This window comes from Thunnus maccoyii, chromosome 22 (genome assembly GCF_910596095.1).
Source record: "Thunnus maccoyii chromosome 22, fThuMac1.1, whole genome shotgun sequence".
Classification (NCBI taxonomy): domain Eukaryota; kingdom Metazoa; phylum Chordata; class Actinopteri; order Scombriformes; family Scombridae; genus Thunnus; species Thunnus maccoyii.
In genome coordinates this window covers 1036903-1057203 of record NC_056554.1, presented here as the reverse complement: position 1 = coordinate 1057203, position 20301 = coordinate 1036903, and the positions used below count along the sequence as shown (strand labels likewise).

The 20301-nt window shown below is 39.8% G+C and overlaps 1 protein-coding gene across 5 annotated transcripts in view; it reads left to right on the top strand.

Moving 5' to 3' along the window:
• LOC121889144 (SH3 domain and tetratricopeptide repeat-containing protein 1) overlaps positions 1-20301 on the top strand; it is a 27262-nt gene extending 6961 nt beyond the window's left edge. For 3 of the 5 annotated variants that reach the window (XM_042400874.1, XM_042400872.1, XM_042400873.1), the window contains 17 exons: positions 1938-2068; positions 3187-3292; positions 3630-3770; positions 5836-6034; positions 6167-6243; positions 8140-8335; positions 8641-8771; positions 10306-10344; positions 10452-11813; positions 13559-13699; positions 13791-14012; positions 14113-14293; positions 15040-15190; positions 15890-16012; positions 16305-16455; positions 16747-16943; positions 19426-20301. In XM_042400874.1, the coding sequence (XP_042256808.1) occupies positions 1938-2068; positions 3187-3292; positions 3630-3770; positions 5836-6034; positions 6167-6243; positions 8140-8335; positions 8641-8771; positions 10306-10344; positions 10452-11813; positions 13559-13699; positions 13791-14012; positions 14113-14293; positions 15040-15190; positions 15890-16012; positions 16305-16455; positions 16747-16943; positions 19426-19680 (3803 nt within the window). In that variant the 3' untranslated portion in view covers positions 19681-20301. Of the gene's footprint in view, positions 1-1937; positions 2069-3186; positions 3293-3629; positions 3771-3881; positions 3933-5835; positions 6035-6166; positions 6244-8139; positions 8336-8640; positions 8772-10305; positions 10345-10451; positions 11814-13558; positions 13700-13790; positions 14021-14112; positions 14294-15039; positions 15191-15889; positions 16013-16304; positions 16456-16746; positions 16944-19425 lie in introns of those variants that run through there. The other 2 variants (XM_042400875.1, XM_042400876.1) reach the window with 2 other exon arrangements.

Genomic DNA, 20301 nt, shown 5'->3' with positions numbered 1-20301 from the left:
CTCTACTTGAGTCCTGCCACTTTTAGAACAGAATTGTTAAGTTGACCTAAAGGTGACACAAGTGGCTTAATAATAAGGTTTAATAACTTAACTGCACAGGAATCTCATGTGGAGCATGGGATCTCACTAAATTTCACTGTAATCCACCTATTAGATTTTGATATTTGTTGTTTGAGATGTTTTTGGTCTGAGGGTCAAGTGAGGAAATTTAGCATAAAATATTACTTGTAGTAGTGCTGTCAACCTTACCCAACCCCTAACTAGTCATATGCAAACATATGACCTGTAAAAGTGAAGTGACCTCAGTGGACAGTCATGTGAGAGACTTTGCAGTGTTTTATACCTTGAACTTCTGAGCTCCTCTGAAGTCATTTATTAATCTCTGACTCAGTCACAGTGTCATCATCACACGACAGTGGCAGAATGTATTTTAATCATGTGGGTTGGTCTTCATATTTAAATCTTACACCAACATCCATCTAAGCTTTCTAACCACTCATCTCACTGACCACATAACAGGAATGTAAATTGTTGGTCAGCCCTGTTGTGCATTTCATCAGGTTTGTACATATTGTGGTGAATTATATTATATGCTTTACATGGTTCATGGTTTCATGATTTAACTTCCCTTTTCTTAGTAATATCAATATCCTACTGTACTGTTTACATACATCAAATATGTACTTTTTTGTTGTTGTTGTTGTTGCTTCATACTTTCTGTCCAACAAGTTCTAAATCCAAAATAAATTGGTAGGGAGATAAGGGACAACCTTACTTCGGATCTCTTTGCAAGTAAAGATTTTCTTTTAAAATTCTGTCACACAAATACAAAAAAATTCTTTTTCTTGCACTACTATTATATTTAAGTATTATTTGTGGTTTAAAAAGTGGTACTTATATTGCAACACTGTATTTTGGATTTTATTGCATCAGTTAAGTGTCACAGTTTGACACAGCAGCAGTAACAGCTCAGCTCATTCTTTCTCAGCAAATACTCACAAGAAAGGGAGTCACACTTAACAGCCTATGAGAGTAAAAAAAAAAACATATATTACTCTGAGTTAAAAAATAAAAGTGGTTCTTGTAAAGATACACTTCCTGGTTTTGTTATAGCACCCAGCAACAGCTAAAAATTTCCAGTTACCTTTGTCCTAAGTGGAACACACCTAGAGTGAGAGTCACAGTGAAACTACAACTTACAGCCTATCAAGTGAGGTGGAGGAACTGTGGATATAATTATAAAACCAGGATCTTTAAAATGTATTTAAAATATAAACTGCACAACTGCACAACATTACAAACTATTTCACCATTCTTGTGCAATACAAAATTAACAGTATGGACAAAAAGCATACTGTAATGATTTAGTATTGCATGTTTATAAAGTTGATGGACTTGCAAGAAGCACACATAGTTATGTAATTTAGTTTTAAAAGAAAAAAAAAAAAAAAAAAAAAAAATATATATATATATATATATATATATATATATATATAATCAAATCTTTTTTTCAACACCCACTACTTTAGAAAACTATTAATTTGTATCAAGAATAATAAATGATTGATTTTTAGAGGATGACTGATACAGAACCAGTAAAAAAGCTGATAAAGATATATCAGCTGATATAATATTTTTAAAATAACCATAAAACATAAACACATATTTTAAGGATACCTTAAATGTGTTACTTAAGGAGTTGTGACCAAGATATGAACTCTGGGGGGACATTTAACAATGTATAGGCCTAAATAAACTTGTTTCTTGTTACTCATTGGCTGATATACTGTATATGCTGATACCAATTTATCTTTAAAATAAGTAATAATTACATATCATTTCATGGGTTAGAATGACCCCCCGTAACACACACTAAAATGTGATGTTTTTATGTACATGGTATTTTGCTACACAGTAAATGTATGTTTTGTGCTCAGCTCTGCCCGTGCTGCTGGATGTGGTCAGGGGTCCTGAGCGTCTTCCTGCAGACGAGGAGTCACAGGAAATGCTGAGAGGGAAGCTGCACATTCTGCAGGCTGACAGCACCGAGGTCAACGCTCTATTCATGGTACAGCACATGCAAACACACAGAACTGGCTGACAGGCCTATATTCTACTCTGTTTTATCTGCAAAAAAAAAATCTACTTACTTCATAAATTATGAATAAAATCAGAACATAAAGGCTGTCTGTCTGCTTGTTTTGCAGTTCTGCCTCCTAGTGGACAAAATTCAAGTAATGCAGCTTTAAGTTTTGTGTTGAAAATTGTTATATTTAGGTTAAAAAGACATTTCAACTAAAATCTATCCTTTCAGTATCAAAAACGAACTCCCACAGACCTTAAAAGTGGCACTGATAAGTTGTAACCTGTCATCGTTTGTGAGAATAGTGGCTGTGGTCCACTTTGATTCATGTAACAATGAATTTGAATGGTAACAAGTTTTTACACTAAAGAAGCATCTAAGCATCTCATTTCAGAAAATAATTTGTTCAGTAATGGTCATTAATTGGCCAATAATGGTCCGTTATGATAGCACTGTGATTCCAATGATGACAGTATATGCATATGAACCACCATCCATTTTGAAAAATCACTTAAAACTGCAGTGTGTAACTTTTACATATAAATGGACATCCATTCCATTCAAGCCCTTGCCAAATTAGTTCACACAATGCTAATTAAGCCTATCACTGCCAGGTATATCTCTCTGTATTTCAAAGAACCACAGAGATTTTAATCTGGTGTCGGGTTTCACATTCCCGCACTGGCTGGATGAATGCATACTGTGCATGCTCTATGGGCAGGGCATGCGCACTAGACAGCCGAGCCGGCTAACTTCCAGTTAGCTCTCTGCTAACTTGAAAACTTGATAAAATAATTTAATAATGCGGCTCCTCTAGACTTTCCAAATGTTATCGGATGGAATCGATCAAATTCTGATAGTGAACTGAGTCATTTCGTGGGAGATGTGTGATGCTCAAAACAATATATCCACAGTTTTACAGCTGCAACAGTAGCGATGGAGTAGGCTTCATTGGAGCCTATGACATGAGCACGTGTCAACAGTGTTTTCAGTCCAGTCCCAGTCAAAACAAAATGAATGTTTTAGCAAAAATAAATACAATACAAAATAAATACAAAAATCTGTTATTAACTAAATCTTCTCTTTTCTCTGTCTGTCTGTAGGAGTTGTCTGCTCATCTTGTCTCCATCAACAGTGAAGACAAAGTGATTTTTGTGACTTTTAAAACATTTGAGGAAATATTGAAGTTCACCACATATTATACAACAGGTAGGTTTGGGATGTAAGAACAAAATAGTTGCCAGTAGCAGTAAAATTAACTTTGAAGTTAATTATTAAAATATTTACCTGTGAATTGTAGTGTGCAGTATGTCAAAAAGCATTTTGCATCATTATTTACTTTCCTGACCTATGATGTACTGGATAGGACACGACCACAAAATGTAATGTCACTACTATTACTTCTGCTATTGCTGTTGTAGCTACTGTCAGTAAATCTACTGCGACTACTGCTACTGCTGCTGCCACAAGCACAAGAATTCCACTATTTGCAGTTTAGAATATGAGCATAAAGTATGACCTTTATGCGCATCCTCCTCTCTTCCAGGTTTCCTGGGTCAGTGCATGGAGAATCTGTTGTTAGACGAAAAGTTCTGGCTCAGTTCTTTGGAGGAAGACATTGCTATAAAGGTTTCCATTCAGGAGGACACACTCAATCTTCTCTACAAAGGCATCCTCATGCAAGAAGGTAGATGATGAAGTTCAGTCTTTTGAGTTGCTCTGCAAATTGATGTCAGTTGCCTGCTTGGCTGCATTACTGCACAAAGTCAGATGTTTTCAAGCGCTAATGCATTTACAGCATCAAGCAGTGGCTGATAGAAGGTGGAGAAAGAGGAAAACATCATTTCCAGTATGTGGCTAAAACTTAACTCAAAGGATTAGGGTTAGGTCCCTGTTCAAAGATGGTCTTCGTCTCAGAGATTAATGTCCTCCTTGATCTTTCTCCGGCCTCCAGTATCTCAATTTCAACATGCAGTCACAGCATAAAAAATAGTGGTAAGAACCCTCCTAAACAGAGCAGAACATCTTGTCGGTGAAGAGGAGGACAAGTGCAGCAGGATGTGCAGTTGGCCAACAGGCACAGGAATGGATGATCAAAATCTCAGCCAGACTTAAGACCGCTGCTAAATCAATGGGGACCACTAGAAGTATCTCGATGAAACTCCTATACATGGACTGTCAGAACATCTAGACTCTTTAAGGGTGCTTTCACTGCTTTGGTTAATTTGGTCCATACCAAGCAAAGAAAAATATACATTGTTGCCTTTTGGTTCTGGTCCACATCATGTTCACAATGGCTGAGAAAAGAAATTGACCAAAATCTCTAATTATGAAGTTATATGGACTGACAGGTAGCTCATTTATTAGCGACTGTCATCCTGCACCATCATCACTACATGGACCAACTTGGGAATTCCAGTGACCTTAGTAGACTTTAAATATCTATGTTCTCTGGTGTTCACAAAGAGCTCAACAATAAATAGCTGATTATAAGCATTATTAGTTAAGAATGCAACTGGACCTTGTGTATCATAAATAATGATGAACAGACAAACCAGTATAAAAGGAAGTGTTTTGTACTGTAATATTACGGGGAAAGAAATTTTATTTGGGAACCGCAAATACATGGAGTGGGACATAAGCTCAACACCCTTCTTGTATTGATATAGGCTATACATTATTTATACAGATAAAGAGATTGCAGTTCATGATCATCAGATGGTTTAATAGTAGTTTAGCTTTTGAATTAATGATAAAATCACATATCTGCTATCGTGAAATGCTGTGGTTGGTCCATTTGCTTTGACACCACAAATGAACCGCACCAGAGTCTGCTTTGAAGTAGACCATGACATTCCTTTGCAGGCAGTCTCAGTCTGGTTGTTTGGTCCACACCAAAGATCAACTGATAGCTTCACACTAGCCCAAAAAAATAAACTAAATGGGCAAAAGCATCAGAGTTCAATTGAATCAAAACTAAACTGGTTAGATATAAAAGCAACCTAAGTGACAAAGAGTCAACACCACAAATCAGTCAAAACCTTAAGATCTCTGCTTGTACAGCCTAAAGACAGGACCCTCCTAAGAGGAAGACTGGGTTGGTGTATGACGTCATCACGACAACACATGTGAAAGGTGTTGGGATCCCTACTGCCTGTGAACACCAGACCAAAACCCCTTACAACATCCATTGAGCAGAAGTCAGTCATTGACCGAGAGTCAGTGGACGCCTGTTGAAAGATCAGGGAGGACATTCACATCTGACAGTGGAGACCATCTTTGGACAGAGACAGGAGTCACCATCTCTGCCCATATACAACAACCTGTTATTATGTGACTGAAATTTCACTCTTAGGTCACATGATAACACCTGAGCCAACTCCATTAGTATTATTTGTACTAGATAGAGGCTTCAAAAGCACTATCATTAGTTAAAATTCTAATCTTTATTTGCAGGAAACAGCAACCTATTTACTATATTTTCAATTTTGCCATATGTTGATGTTGGTTTGCTGTTAACATTTGGTATGTGTGGATCAGAACATGCTCAAGTTATCATTGCAACTATAACTACTTCATAATTAAATATTATGTAATAATATGTAATAATTAAAATAAGTGCAAACATTATCATCATTAATGTTGCCTTTTTATGATGTTAAAAACTGAATGAAAAACATATACTAATGAAAAAAGTAAAAGAAATGGCCATTCACAGTTACATTTCACTCACTCTTTCTCTGTGTCCTCAGGTTCACTGTTTGCTAGTTGTATTGCCAACCAGATGTTTGACAGCTCCACCTCTGGAGGAGACCTGTACCTGGAGCAGGGAGACATAGCCCAGTTTGAGCCTCCCTTCCTGGGCTCAGGCTGGACCGTGTTGTGTCTGGCTGATGCAGCCCGGGGCACTGCACCCAACCCTGCACTGGAGCCAGTTATCCCTTTCCATCAGTGAGTAACATCCACACATAGGAGTGTGTGGACTTACTTGATGACGTGATCATGACCAATCTCACTGGTCTGTGATTATACAATTCAGGTTGTTGTTTTTCTCTGTGGTCATATGGTGCCATCTATCCACAGATGGTTTCTCAAATCTTGTGCAGAGAGCATTTTAGTGGGTGATGGGAAACCTGCCTGTGACTTCCCTCTGCAGTGTGGTAAGTGCAGTAAAAGCTGTAGAGAATGATTTCACCAATATATCCAAATGAGAGAGAATATGAGATTGCTAAATATAATCTATACAAGCATAAGCTGGGGATCGAACCGCCAGTCTTCTGACAACCTGCTCTACCTCCTGAGCCACAGCTGCCCAAGACGCAGTAAAGCCGCAGTCAAGGCAATAATTTTACACAATAATTTAAATTGAAGAAAGCTTCTTGATTATGTTTCATTTCTTGCCAAATATTTTAGTATGTGTGAAACATGGGGTTGATTTGGCCTAAGGATAAATTTCACCATCACTCCTGAATAAGACCCCAAGATACTTAAACTCCTCACTTGGGTCTCTGGTCTCCTGATATTTGTCTGCTTCAAGAGTCCCCTACATTAACCAAGCCCAAAAGGTCTGACGGCCAGGTCTGACTCAGTTGTCACAGATGACCCTCAGGCCACAACTCTGTGCGGTCACATTCACATCTGAGGCTATAAACATTGCCCACTCCCATTCCATGTCCCCAGCCTCCCTCGTGATGCAGAAGATGTTCTTCTGGAAGTGGGAGCTGAAGAACTCTGAATAGTGACTAACAGAATGAGATCATGGAGACAAGCTGCTGAAACAAGTTTGCCAATAGTGGCTCAAGGAGGGGCGCTCTGCTTCTGCTACATCACAGCCTGTTGTGGACAGAGAGGAAACACGATGCACACCTGGCACAGCAGCAGAGATTTATTGAGATCAGTTCCACAGATCTACACATTTACCAACTTTGTATTTTGTTATGGACATGCTGTGTGGTAATGGTGCAACAGGTATGCAGGCTGTATGCAGGTTTCACAATCAGGCTCCAAATGGTTGTGCCAGTGAAATGTTCACCAGCCAAATCTGCGTTTTCTGTCTTCTACTTCTGAAACTATTGTTTGCATTTCACTAGTGGTAAAGTTTTTCTACATTTTTACCATCACGGCCCTCTTTGCAATGAGAGACAGCTCTCTCCACTGCTGCACCACTCCAACAGAGCTTTCCTTATGTAAAGAAATGGGGTCATGGTAGTATGCTAGTTAACGATAGTGGGCACACACCTGCCAATTTAGAATGATTCTGATTCACTAACATATGCATGGTGGTAAAAAAACAATTGGCCGGTGCACACGTCGTGAATCCAACGGTAATTTTGCCTGCAAACTTATTTTGTGCGCAAAGTAAGAACATTTCTATGCACATATTAGTGAATGAGGCCCAAGGTGAGTAGCCTGGTCATCCGGAGGAGCTCAGAGTAGAATTGCTGCTCCTTTGAGAAGAGTCAGTTGAGGTGTGCGGGCATCTGATTAGCATTCCCTCTTGTACCCAAATGGGAAGAGACCCAGAGTGACCAGCATGATCAAGGCAGATGGCTGCTCGGTTCTGCTTGAGGTTTCTTCCCATTAAAGAGGAGTTTTTCCTTGTCGCTGTCGCCAAGCGCTTGCTCATGGGGGAATGTTGGGTCTCTGTAAAATAAAGAGTACAGTCTTGACATGTTCTCTGTGAAAAGTGGCCTGAGATGTTATGATTTGGTGTCATATAAATAAAACTGAATTGAATTGAATTGAGTAAGACCCAGAACATGCTGGTGGGATTATATATCCCATCTGGCCTGGGATCGCCTCCAGGAACAGCTGGAGAATGTAGCTGGGAGGAAGGACAAATGGGCAACCTTCGGTAGCCCACTGCTGGACGAGGTGCAAGATGGACTGATGAATGGATGAAATTGAAAAATCTTCAGTGAAAAAAGGAAATGTTTAAACAAAAATACTCCAGTTGAAGGCATAAATAGTAAAACGTTCAATTAAAAAGTGTGAAGCATTATCTCTGTCCCTCTGCATACCTCCTCTTTCCATCCCTGCTGTCCTGCTCCATTCAGCCAGGGGAACCTGTGTGGCCACTGCAGACTATGATGCCGAGGGTCCAGATGAGATGAGCATGGCAGCCGGTGATCGCATCATCATTGTGGGACTTCTGGTGTCTTGTTTTGATTGGTTCACAGGGAGGAAGGAGGTAACAGGAGAAGTGGGTCTGGTCCGGACAAACCTGGTGAAACCCTCTAGTAACACTTACAAGTGAGTGTATCAACAATATTACTATGTCAGCACTTTTACCAAGTGAGTTATACTGTATGTTTCAGTTGGTGTGTCAGTAAAAGGGAATATCTGAGCCAATTATGAATCATTCTAAAAATAAGCATAAAAATGTATGTACTATATGTAATGCAATGTAAAATGTATTGTTTTAGATGTTTATATTTCTGTTTATATAATTATTGTTTTTCTCTTATCAGTGTATGGTTAGGAGCATTTAAAGAAAAAGGTAGTTAATCATTTTACAATAAATTCAAATGCTTTATGTTCTTCTATCACCCTTCCAGTTCAGCAGATATTTTTTTGGATGGAGAGGAAGGGACATTCTTCTGTCTGCAAGAGAGCAAAGTCATAGAGGAAACAACTGCCTTATTGAAGAAGAAATCACAAAATGATATTGGTCATAACTACAAACTAGGTAAGACGGAAAGGTCTCACCAATTTATACAGATTTTCCATTTTCCCTGTTTCTATTTTGGATACAAACGTTTGTGCATGGTAAATGTTTAACTTCCTCCCTAGTTAATATGCCCCCATGTCAGCAGCTTATTAACATGTTCAATGTGAATGGTGGCTCAGCTTAAGCACCACATTAATTTATTTTTATGGACTTTTTTTGAAATACAGATCTGTCAAAAAACTGTACCATATGCAGTTACTCAAGTGACTTAGGATCCAATTTGGTGGCATATTTTCATATTTTCTAGGTCAAAACAGAAAAAAGTGACTGCAGCAATAATCCTTAAAACTGATGAGAAAACATTGGATTGGTTTGTGATGTCATGTGAAGAAAGTAAAAGCATTGGAATACTTATTGCTGCAGTTAAAAGGGAGTCAAAGAAGCCTAAATTAAAGGGTAATTCTTGTGTATTACAAGTTACACATAGTTTGTAATTTTGTATTTCATTCCTATCAGTAATAATAACGTTGTACTCACTAAGTTAATTGCTGAGCTCTGGGAATCCAGCAACATCGGAAGAAAAAAGTCTGATAGGTCAAGCAACACAAGCAGTCAGATGATTAGATATATCGGAAATAAACACCCAGCTTAGTCAAACTTATTTGGAAGAGATAACAAAGACAAAATGATTACCCAAAGTGTCCATTGCAAACATCCATCACAGTTTACAGACCCACTTCCTGCTATAATTTTGATTGTAGTTGTGTGCACACAGGGCCAGATTCACTAAGGCTTTTATGTCACAAAGCTCAAAGAAAACTGCAGCACACATTTGCACTATTTCATTTTCTTGTTAAAATTGGCCCACAGTTTTTATAAACAGACTTAATTGTTGCAATGTCACTATTTAACTAGATCACAGAACTTACTGAGTACAGTGTTAACATAATAAATAGAAAACTACAGTATGACCCAAGTTGTAATAAATCAGAACTGACCTTTAAAACCAGACATCTAAAGGTGTCAGTATACTTCAAACAAAGAGCTTGTGGAATTGTTGAAAAGCATCTGAAAGCCCCTCTACACACACCATTGCGAGGGGGCCTGCATCTGACAATTTATGCAACTTTCTGAAACCAACAACCTAATAGCCACACCCACTTAGCTTCCAGCACTTGTCATATAAACAGCCAGCTTCAACATCGTGACTGTCCAAAAGTATCCACCATCATCTCAAGTTGCTAATCAGCTCTTGCCTTTCTGTATAATGGAAGGCTTTTACAAATTTCATCAAGTGTGACCATTCTTTACAGGATAAAACACCACGCTTAGACTTGGTCAGTTAATACTTCATACTACTTAATTTCAAGCACACCCTGGCTTAATGAGTAACTTACACAGGTTGTATTCACTGACTTACACTAATGAATGCCCCTAGATCTTTCATAAAAGAAGCTTGGCAATGTATTTTTATCTGAACCTAAAAACAGAATTGTGAATAATCAGTGTTTTCTGATTTACTTACTTGTACTTGTGTATTGTTCAATCCCAGATATCATCAGTGACAAAGACTCTGAAATGAAAGTATCAAGTAAGTTCTGCTACGTAGTTTGAAATGATTTTTGATGGGTCAAAGCCATCTTAGAGAACCGTGTTTCAAAAGTATTTCAAATTTTTTTTCTCATGAATCTTTTGCAGACAGTTCTTCAAGCAAACTTGATACTCATCAGTCTCACTTGAAAACTAATATCCAGAGGATTCTCAATCAAGAAAAAGACTCATCCCCAGATTCTGTTGCGACTATGAATGGGATTCAAGAAGACTCAGCTCTGCCTGCTGAGGCCCAAAACCCAAACCCTCCCTGTTTCACTGTTCACCCAGTTGTAGAAGGAAACAACAATACAGAGAACTTCACTCCCCTCTTCTCTTTTTTGGAAGGACAAGATTACAAAGTGGAGTTTGGCACCGTGTACAGACAGAGCCCTGAACTCCTCACCTCCTCCACCTTCAGTGGTCACTCTGAAGAGGATGAGCTGATTGCCTTTCTTGGTGTTGCGAGGGAAACTGCCAGAAAGAAGCGACTCTTTTGGTCGCAGACTCGTTTGTGCTTCTTGTTGGGTAAGCTCTGTGCTGGGAGGTCAAAGTTTAGCCAGGCCCGGGTTTACTTTGAAGAAGCCCTCAGTGTTCCACGTGAAGGCTTCACAGACCTCAGGCTGCTGGCCAGCATCTATTCCAACCTGGTTGCCATATATCTTCTGCAGAAAAATACAGAAAGTTTCTTTGCTCTGACGGAGCGCCTTGTCGCCTTGTTAATGGGAATCCCAGGCTGTCTGGAAAGCATAGAGGATGATCCTGTTCTCAAATACATGCTCAAGAAAGCTGTTCTGTCTCACAACAAAATGGCAGAGGCCCAGGCTTGTTATCTACTGGCGAAGCACCACTGGACTCAAGCTGAGTCAAGCCGAGTTGTTCCTTATCTTGAGAGACTAGTTGTTCTTTGTGCTGAAGCGCACAGAACATGGAACATCTCCCCCAGCCATGGATACCTGACCCTGGGAAGGCTCTACAGCGAACTTTGCCTTCCTCACCTCTGTGTCAGTTCAGCCAGGAGAGCTTCTCTGCAGTCCTCCGCTACACTGACTGACTGCCTCAGCAGCATGGTTCTAGCTCTGGACAATGTTAACAGACTGTATGGGATCACAGAACAGGAAGCCTTCGTCCCGGCTCAATTGGCTCCATATTTACACCAAGCACTCTCTTTTCCCAAGGTCCAAGCAAGAGGAAATGACCAATACCATGTGTTGCGCTATCAGCTTACTGTCTGTCTGTGCCAACTGTTTAACAAGCAGAGAATGGCTGGACACGCTATCCGACACATGCATACTCTTATCAACAACAGTCCACCCTCACAGCGAATCCCCACTTCTGTCCCAGAAAGAAACAGTGCCCTCATCTGGCTGGCATGGCTTCACATTGACAACAACCAGCCAGAGGTTGCTCTGGATATCCTGGATGTGGTCCTAGCTTCCATGCCAGAACACTGCACAACCCCTCAAGAAGGTCTGTTGATTTTGTGGGTTTCTGTGATTACATTCTAACCTGCTACTTTGGAAATGAAACCAAAAGTGAACATTATAGGTTACTACCTAACAGTCAGTTGTAAACATCTATAAGATTTTGCAGGACTTCTGTTATGTTCAACATAGGCCTGCCATACAGTACATAGTTGTGCATGGATGCCCAATCAGGAACATTTTTGAGCATTTTATTCCTTTTTTGTGAATAGACAGTATACAGCTGACAGGAAATGAAGGGAAAGAGCAAGAGAGATATAGCTAACTGCCATGACATGCAACAAAGGTCCTCAGCCTGACCATGGAAGGTGCGATTACATGGTCAGTATCTTTATACCCTGGTCACCAGGGCACCCCATCAGTGGACAATTACAACAAGCTCAGGGTTAATTTAGTTTTGTTTGCACCTCCAAATAAGTGGTTCTGGTAATTGGTTCTGCTGGAAACTTATTTAAAACCTGTAGTTAAAAAAATTATATAGCCATTCTGTGACAACCAGACAAACTGCCAAACAAACAGAAATGACTAGGGAAATTGGAGCAAGGCTGTTGAGTATGACAGGGACTGATATTATCACCTCAGTAATGAACACACAAATTCGGTTCTTCATTTGACTGCAGTTTTCAGCTGTCTGCCCTGTGATTTGATCTTCTAGACCTGATAGACCTGATAAAAGATAAGTGGGGACATACATGGGGCGGCTGTGGCTCAGGAGGTGGAGCGGGTCGTCCACTAATTGGAAGATCGGCGGTTCGATTCCCGGCTCCTCTAGCCCATGTGTCCTTGGGCAAGACACTTAACCCCAAATTGCCCCTGATGGCTGTGCCATCAGTGTATGAATGTGTGTGAATGGTTAGCTTCCTCTGATGGGTAGGTTGGGACCTTGCATGGTAGCCCCTGTACCCATTCAGCGTATGAATGTGTGTGAATGGGTGAATGTGATTCGTAGTGAAAAAAGCGCTTTGAGTGGTCGGAAGACTAGAAAGGCGCTATACAAGTACAGTCCATTTACCATAAGTAGGAAGTAGCAAAAATGTCCAGGCCATATATAGAGACGCTCTTTTTTTTTTTGATAATTAAGTGATAAACATGAAGGGATGAATAAGGAGTAGACACTGTGCACTTCCATTAGTCCATCTTTTGTTCACACCAAATGTTTTGGATGGGTTCCACATTCTTGCTGAATAACCAAAATAAGTTGGCTGGTGCACTCATGTGAATGTTAGAACTGATAGTAGCTGAGAGAAGTGTTACGACATATGCACAATTTAAATAGATACTCCTCCACCAAAATATATTCTATTGATTCTTTTTTTCTTTTCATTGCTAGGAAATGCAGTTTTAAGTGCAGTTTGATTGTGAAATCTACCAAAATATAATATAATTCATGTCTTCCCTGAACAGAAGTTTGCAATTCTGTTCAGCAGCCAACTCTCAAATATATCCCAGCTTCTACCTAGCACTCTCTCCCTGTTTTGTGCAGTTACATAATCTAGCTAACCTCCAGACAAATTCAACCTGGTAGAATAAATTGTGCAGTATAGAATTAGAAATAGAATATTACTAAGCATTGATTTGGGGATTTTAAAAAAATGATATTTCACCTTATGAAGTGAAGAAATTTGCCATTCTTTGGAAAAACAGCAAAACATGAGTCAAGAGAAAAAAATCTAAATTCACTCCAGTCTATTCCATAGCTGTTTGAGTAAATGTGTTTTACGTCATATGAAGGTGTGGTCCTCAACATGCGCGGCGTGGCCCTTCGATGCATGGGTGACCTCCGGAGGGCAGCAGAGAGCTACCAAGCTGCTGTTGACATCTGCCAAGAGCATGAGGACCAGCCAAACTGGGCTGTAGCTCAGGCTAACCTAGGTAACACAGTATTATGTGCTTCATTGTTGATGATTTTTCCAGTGGAATTTAACTCTGTGAGATGACTCAGTGCTTCTTTATCTTCATGAAGGGCTGCTGTGTCTGAAAGCTGGAGCTAAAGAACTAGCACAGAGACACCTGACTGAGGCTGTGCAGCTCTTCTCTGAGCTGGATGAAGAAGGCCATGAGGTAAACTTCATCACAGTGCTTCTGGAGCTGGGACAGCACTATGTAAAGCAGCAGCAGCTGGACTATGGGAAAGGATGCTACGAGTGGGCTCTGCTGCTGGCTATCAATGCCAATGTTTTAGAATGTAAGTGTGTAAGTCACACAGTCACTTACATTTGGTCTGTTTTGTACTATGTTTTATTTTGCTCTTTAAATGAACTAAACTTGACTATCACTATTGCCAGGCCAGCTCACTGCAACCAGACATCTGTGCCATCTGTATGGGTGTGAGAGTCCAGACCAGGCCCAGTGTATCATCTACAGTCAGCACCAGGTCCAGCTGCTCAGACGCACAGGAGACAGAGGACAGGAGGGGGACGCACTGGAAGCTATTAGCCAGCTCTACCTCACTCTGGGCACAGACAGGTGTGTGTGAGGAGTTGGAATAGGTCAGCTCTAACATTCACTCGTGTTCTTATTTGCCCCTTTCATAGTATATGAAAATTTCAGTTATACACTAAAGTACAATGACATTTTTGATATTTCACTTTTTGAGAGGGCTTTGTATACAAGTCCTACTGAACTGCCACTAATTTGAATGCCACTAATTGAATTTGATTTTGAATTTAAAGTTTGAAGCAACAGTGTCAAATAATGTGTGTGTGTGTGTGTGTGTGTGTGTGTGTGTGTGTGTGTGTGTGTGTGTGTGTGTGTGTGTGTGTTTGTGTGTGTGTGTGTGTGTAGAAAGCAGAGGCAAATTGTATGCGTATTCATACAACAACAATAATAAAACTGAGTCTGATTCTGAAATACAAGCAGACAGGCTGTAGATAAACCCTGTAAGGTAGACAAACTGATTTTGAAGAGAAAACAGTAAAATTATTAGTTTAAGTTTACAGACCCACTTCAACTTTAACCTGCTACATTGTAGTTGTATGAATAGAGTTTTCCTGTGCAATGAAGAATTATTAGCAACATTTCATGCACATTCACTTTCAGTTTAATCTCTAAATAAAGTGGTTCAGATAATCTGGATAACAATCTGTCTGACTGCCTGAAATTAGTCTTTTAGTTATGGTCCAAACTGTTTCTTTTCATTTGATACCAGTCATATATCACAGTATATAATGTGTGATAGACAAACAGCCATGGTTGTCTCTAAATGTTCTCAGGGCACACAGGGCAGCTCTCGACTACACCAAGAGCAGCCTGGGTATTTTCATTGACCTGGGCTGCAAGGAGAAAGAGGCGTACGGCTGGCTGCATGCTGGGAAGATCTACCTCCTGCTGGGCCAGACTGAACTGGTGGATCTTTATGTACAGGTGTGACAGCAGCTCTGTAGACAGCACAGCTATTTAATGTCTATCAGCACAGTCTTTTAAACTTTAGAAATTCAACTGTGAACTGTGTTTACCTGAATGGAGGAGAGAACCAGGCCTTCATTTAAAATAGGCTTATGTTTATCTCTAATTTCCTCTGTGGTCTGTTTAGTCAGCACTTCCTCCATGTTTACCTGTAGTCTGGATACATTTAGTATAACCAATATAACGCAGTAATGTCATACTCTGCTATTCTCACTTTCTGTTTTTAACAGATATATTGTTCTTGTTCACTAATTATTTCTTCCCCTTTGACAGTTTTTTGATCACTGTTTAACTACTGTCAAAAATATTCAACACTTCCCTTATGGATGTTTCATACTAAAAGTCAGTCTTTCAGCTGCTTATTTGGCATAATCCCCCCAATCCTGGTAGTCTTTTAATGTGAAACATCTGCAAGAAGTGGTGAGTTTCACTGATGGTAACTTATCAGCTATTGAAAAAAAAATCAAATTGGAAAAGATTGTAAACAACTAATGACTGAAAACAGCTAAAGAGAGAAACCCAAAGCATCAGAGTGGTGAGAGTGATATGACTGCATGTAAGCCATCATGGGACAAGTAATACCACCCTTTCACCTTGTTGTAACTGTCTGAAATGTTTTAGAATGACAGCCTGTATTTTTGCTCATGTCATTATCAGGTAGCTCAGGATGTCGCTCTGAGCACAGGAGACACCAGGTTCATCCTGAAGCTTCTGGAAGCTGCAGGAGACATTTTCTTCAACAGCTGCCAAGACAGGGACAAGGCTATCACCTTCTACAGGGTAGAACTTGACTAAAACACCATGTTGTCATGACCCTAAGGCCTCATAATGGAGCACTCTTGATATTGATCTCAGTTGATTCTGGCATAGCTTTACATGATCAAGCCACAGTTTATAATGACTATGAATTTTGATCACACAATCGTCACATATTTCCATACTTTTCATTACTTTTTGTCATTGAGCAGCCATAGGCCAAAACTACAAAAATAAGACCTAAATAGTAATAGGGCACAATTATCCTTTCAGCGTTTAAGAATGTCCTCTGAATCTGTGTATTACCACCATGTAGGACCGTGCTCTGCCCATCGCAGTGAAGAGCAGCAGTGTTAATACCAGGCTGAGGTTGTGTAATAAGTTGACTGAACTGATGCTCAGTCTGAAACTCTATGGGGAAGCTGTGGAATTTGCTCAGACTGCACTGGACATCAGCATCACTCTGGGTACGAAAAACCTCCAACAAGGTTTTGTGGTTTTCTATGTTATATGTATTCTGTGATTTTTATTGAAACTGTGACAGATGATAGATGCAGTAGGATGACACATTTATTGAAGTGAAGTGATCAATACTACAGTCATTGCCTGTGGAAAGACTGCCAAAGTGGAGGCTGCAATACTCATTACATCTCCATAACAGGAAACTTTGCAGAAAAAAAGCATCATGAGTTACAGTAATAATATTTACAGTGCTAAAACTGAATAACCTTTTCTACATTCTGTGTGTTTTCATACAGGTGAGAGTCTGAATGAGCGAGTGGCCTACCACCGTCTGGCCTCTCTGTACCACTGTCTGGAGCAGTATGAACTGGCTGAACACTATTACCTGAAGACCCTGACACTCTGTCCAACACCTCTGCAGTTTGATGAGGAAACACTGTACTATGTCAGGGTGTATCAGACACTGGGGGACATCATTTTCTATGATCTGAAGGTAAGGGATTAGATGGTAGACAAGGGATGATTTTTCTATGTTTTAAATTATTGAACCATGTGGATCTGGAAGTTAGCAGCAACACTCAGACAATGTGAAATCCACAGATGCCTGTAGTCATCCATAGATGCATTGTTACGTGAAATGAAGACCCAAATATCATCATAGTAACAGCTGAAAAGAGCTTTCAAAGCAGCTTTTACTTTGAATTTTGTCCCATAACAATACTCAGAACTATCAGGGCGGAGTTTACAGTGCTAAATATCAGTGATTGGTTAAACACAAACCTCAAGACTACTACAACTTACAACAGCTTTAGTCAAACAATAGGAAGAAATGTGCAAAAGAGAATTCTAGTTGAGTTCTTAGATTTAGTTCCAATGACCGTAGTACCTGGAATGTCTTTGGTCCATTAAAAATGGAAAAAATATTCTAACAGCTCAACACATTGGTCTTAAACGTTAGCTCACAAGCTAGTCACCAACACATCCAAGACTTACCATGGTTTTGTTCAGAGTTATTAAAAAGTCTCTTTATGGACACAAGTGCAGTGCCTGTTCAAAATACACCTGTTCGGAACAGGCAGATTACTTTGCGAGAACCACACATATATGTCAATTGAAAACGTATCAGTTAAAACGATACGGATTTCATAAATTAAATGGTTTTAATCCAGATAGAAATTTCACCAGTGAGACTAAACTGAGGTTGAACCGTAGAGCCAGTTTATGGCCTTCCTTGGTTGATTCTGCTGCGCCTCTGTTTATTTCTCCTGTGTGTGCTCATTCTTCTCTCTTGGGCAGTTCAATTTAGCGGGGCGCGTGACTTTGTACCGCTCAGCAAGTCAGAGCCCAGATGCCCTGCCCTGCTGTGATGTGATCATGTTTATATCAAACAGCCCCCACTGCACTCAGACACTGAGCTGACTTGTTTATTTTAAGTTAATCAATGTGTCGCATGTCCAAACAACTTCACACTCAACACTGCACTTCCTTTGGCCCTCAGCAGTTCATCCACCAAGTGTGAGTTTGAGTCAGAGCCCAGAAGCCCCACCCCACTGCGATGTGATGGTGTTTGTATCAAACAGTCCCCTGCACTCAGACAAAGAGCTGAGCGACTCGCTCGTCTGTTCACAGTTTATTAATATTAAACATGTCACGTGTCCAGATTGCACGAAAAGAGCGTCTGTCTCCACAGTAAATCACCAGTTGAGTATTTGATGGTTGTTTATTAGTGCTTTAGAATGTAACCGCCATGAAACAATCAGAAAATAACGTTGTATTTCTGTCATTCACAGGCTTTCTCTCTCTCAGAGAAAGCTTTCCAGCCCGTCTCCCTGTCGCTTGCTCATGCTCTCAGCGCGCTCGTCCGTTTTCTCATCTTCTCTTGTCTTTTTTAAAATCAGTCAGGAAACCCGGAACAAAGTCTAACTTTTAACATTATCAAACGAAGAGGGATGTCATCCCCTCGTCTCTCTCATGGGAGGGTTCAGCTCTGATCATGACATGCAGTAGCAGAGCCCAAAAGCCCCACCCAGCTGCTGCAGAGCAGAGTCGCTGATAGCTTGTTTATTCAAAGTTTAAATTTTTTAATATTTGTCGTGCTGCGTGTCCAAATTTCGCCAAATTCGACACAGCACTCCCTTTTTCCCCAGCAATGCACCCACCAAGTGTGAAATCAGTCTGATGAATCATTCAAGAGATGCGCAAAGGACGCACAGATATACAGACATACAGACCGAGATTCCTTGCCTAAGTAGACAGATGACTTAATGTATGGAAGCAGAGATTAGCCTCCTGGTTACAATATTTTTAAATTCTCAAGATCACAAGACTATTAATTTGTTACTTGGGATGATAAAATTGTTTTTTCTTGTCAAGGAGAAAATGCCCAGAATGTGCCACAACATTCTGTTCACATTGGGTATGACTCACATGCATCTTGAGTGATGACATTAGAGCCCATGTCTCGCGTAATCCTGGTAATCCAAGAGAAGAGAAGATGGATATGTCCCAAGTCAAGACCAACAAGATCCAAGTCAAGTCCAAGTCCTAAACTTTGTGTTCCAAGTCCTAAACAAGTCATTATGCGTGAAAGTTGAAGTCAAAGTCGAGTTGTCAGTTTGAGTTGTCAAGTCTTTTTTGATTTTGTAACTTAAGTCTAAAACTATCTGAATCATGACTGGAGTATGACACAAATTCAAGTCATGCGACTCAAATCCACTGCATTTAACATGATAAAATTAAGTCATTATTTTGAATGAATAATGTTCATTTTCTCCAGATAATGGGAACATTCTTATCTCAAGAAAATTACTTTGTTACCCCATGATAAAAAAATTAATTCGTTTTGATCTTGTAATAACAAGATTTTAAAATATAAAAAAATTGCTACCATGACCTCTCAGCTTCCGCATCAACCAAGAAGCTGTGATTAAATTACAGTTTTGAAGAACCCATACATTTTGCTGTTGTCTCTACAGGACCCATTCGATGCTGCAGGCTATTACCACCTGGCACTTGCTGCAGCCATTGATCTGGGCAACAAGAAGTCTCAGATGCAGCTGTGCACCCGCCTTGCCACCATCTACCACAACTTCCTCATAGACCGGGAGCTCTCTCTCTTCTTTTACCAGAGGGCAAGAGCATTCGCTGCAGAGCTGAACGTGAGGAGGATTAATATCTCACCGGATCAGCTATATGGTAGCACCTCACATTGCAAGACCACAGGACAATAGGAAAGACAGAAACACATTTGGAAGACTTTTTCAAGCCTTTGTTTCACGGGAAAATCTTAACCTTTGCTAGATACATGAAAAAGACAAACTTCAGCAGATGGCTGGACAAATGTTCTTTTTTGGTACAGAAAAATTATGCATCATGAGAACCACTTCATTAATATTAAATCACAGATTCAACTGATCACAAAGGAAATTTTTAAGACCTTACTGGGAACAATGATGAAGGTCTGGGTTTTAAAATTGTATGCTTGCACATGAAAAAGTCAAACTTTTAGATAATAAGAGTGTGTTGTCACCTTTTAAAATGGGATCCTAAAAGTGATGAAGTAGATGTATACAATTTTTTCACTTTCTATTTTATTTCTTTTTAAAAACAACAAAACAGAACATGTCAGGGATGCAACATTAATCAAATTAGGTAGACACATTTCTTAGCATACACTGCTATCCTACCATGTGCACATATGTACTAAATAGACAAAACTAGCCATTAACCCGCTTAAATATCCCAAACAAAATTTAACCTTAAAGAAGACAGAAACAAGGGGGAAATGCCAGAATACATTTACAATGGTAAGATCAATCTAGTTCAATAAAGATTACCGCTGGCCACTCACA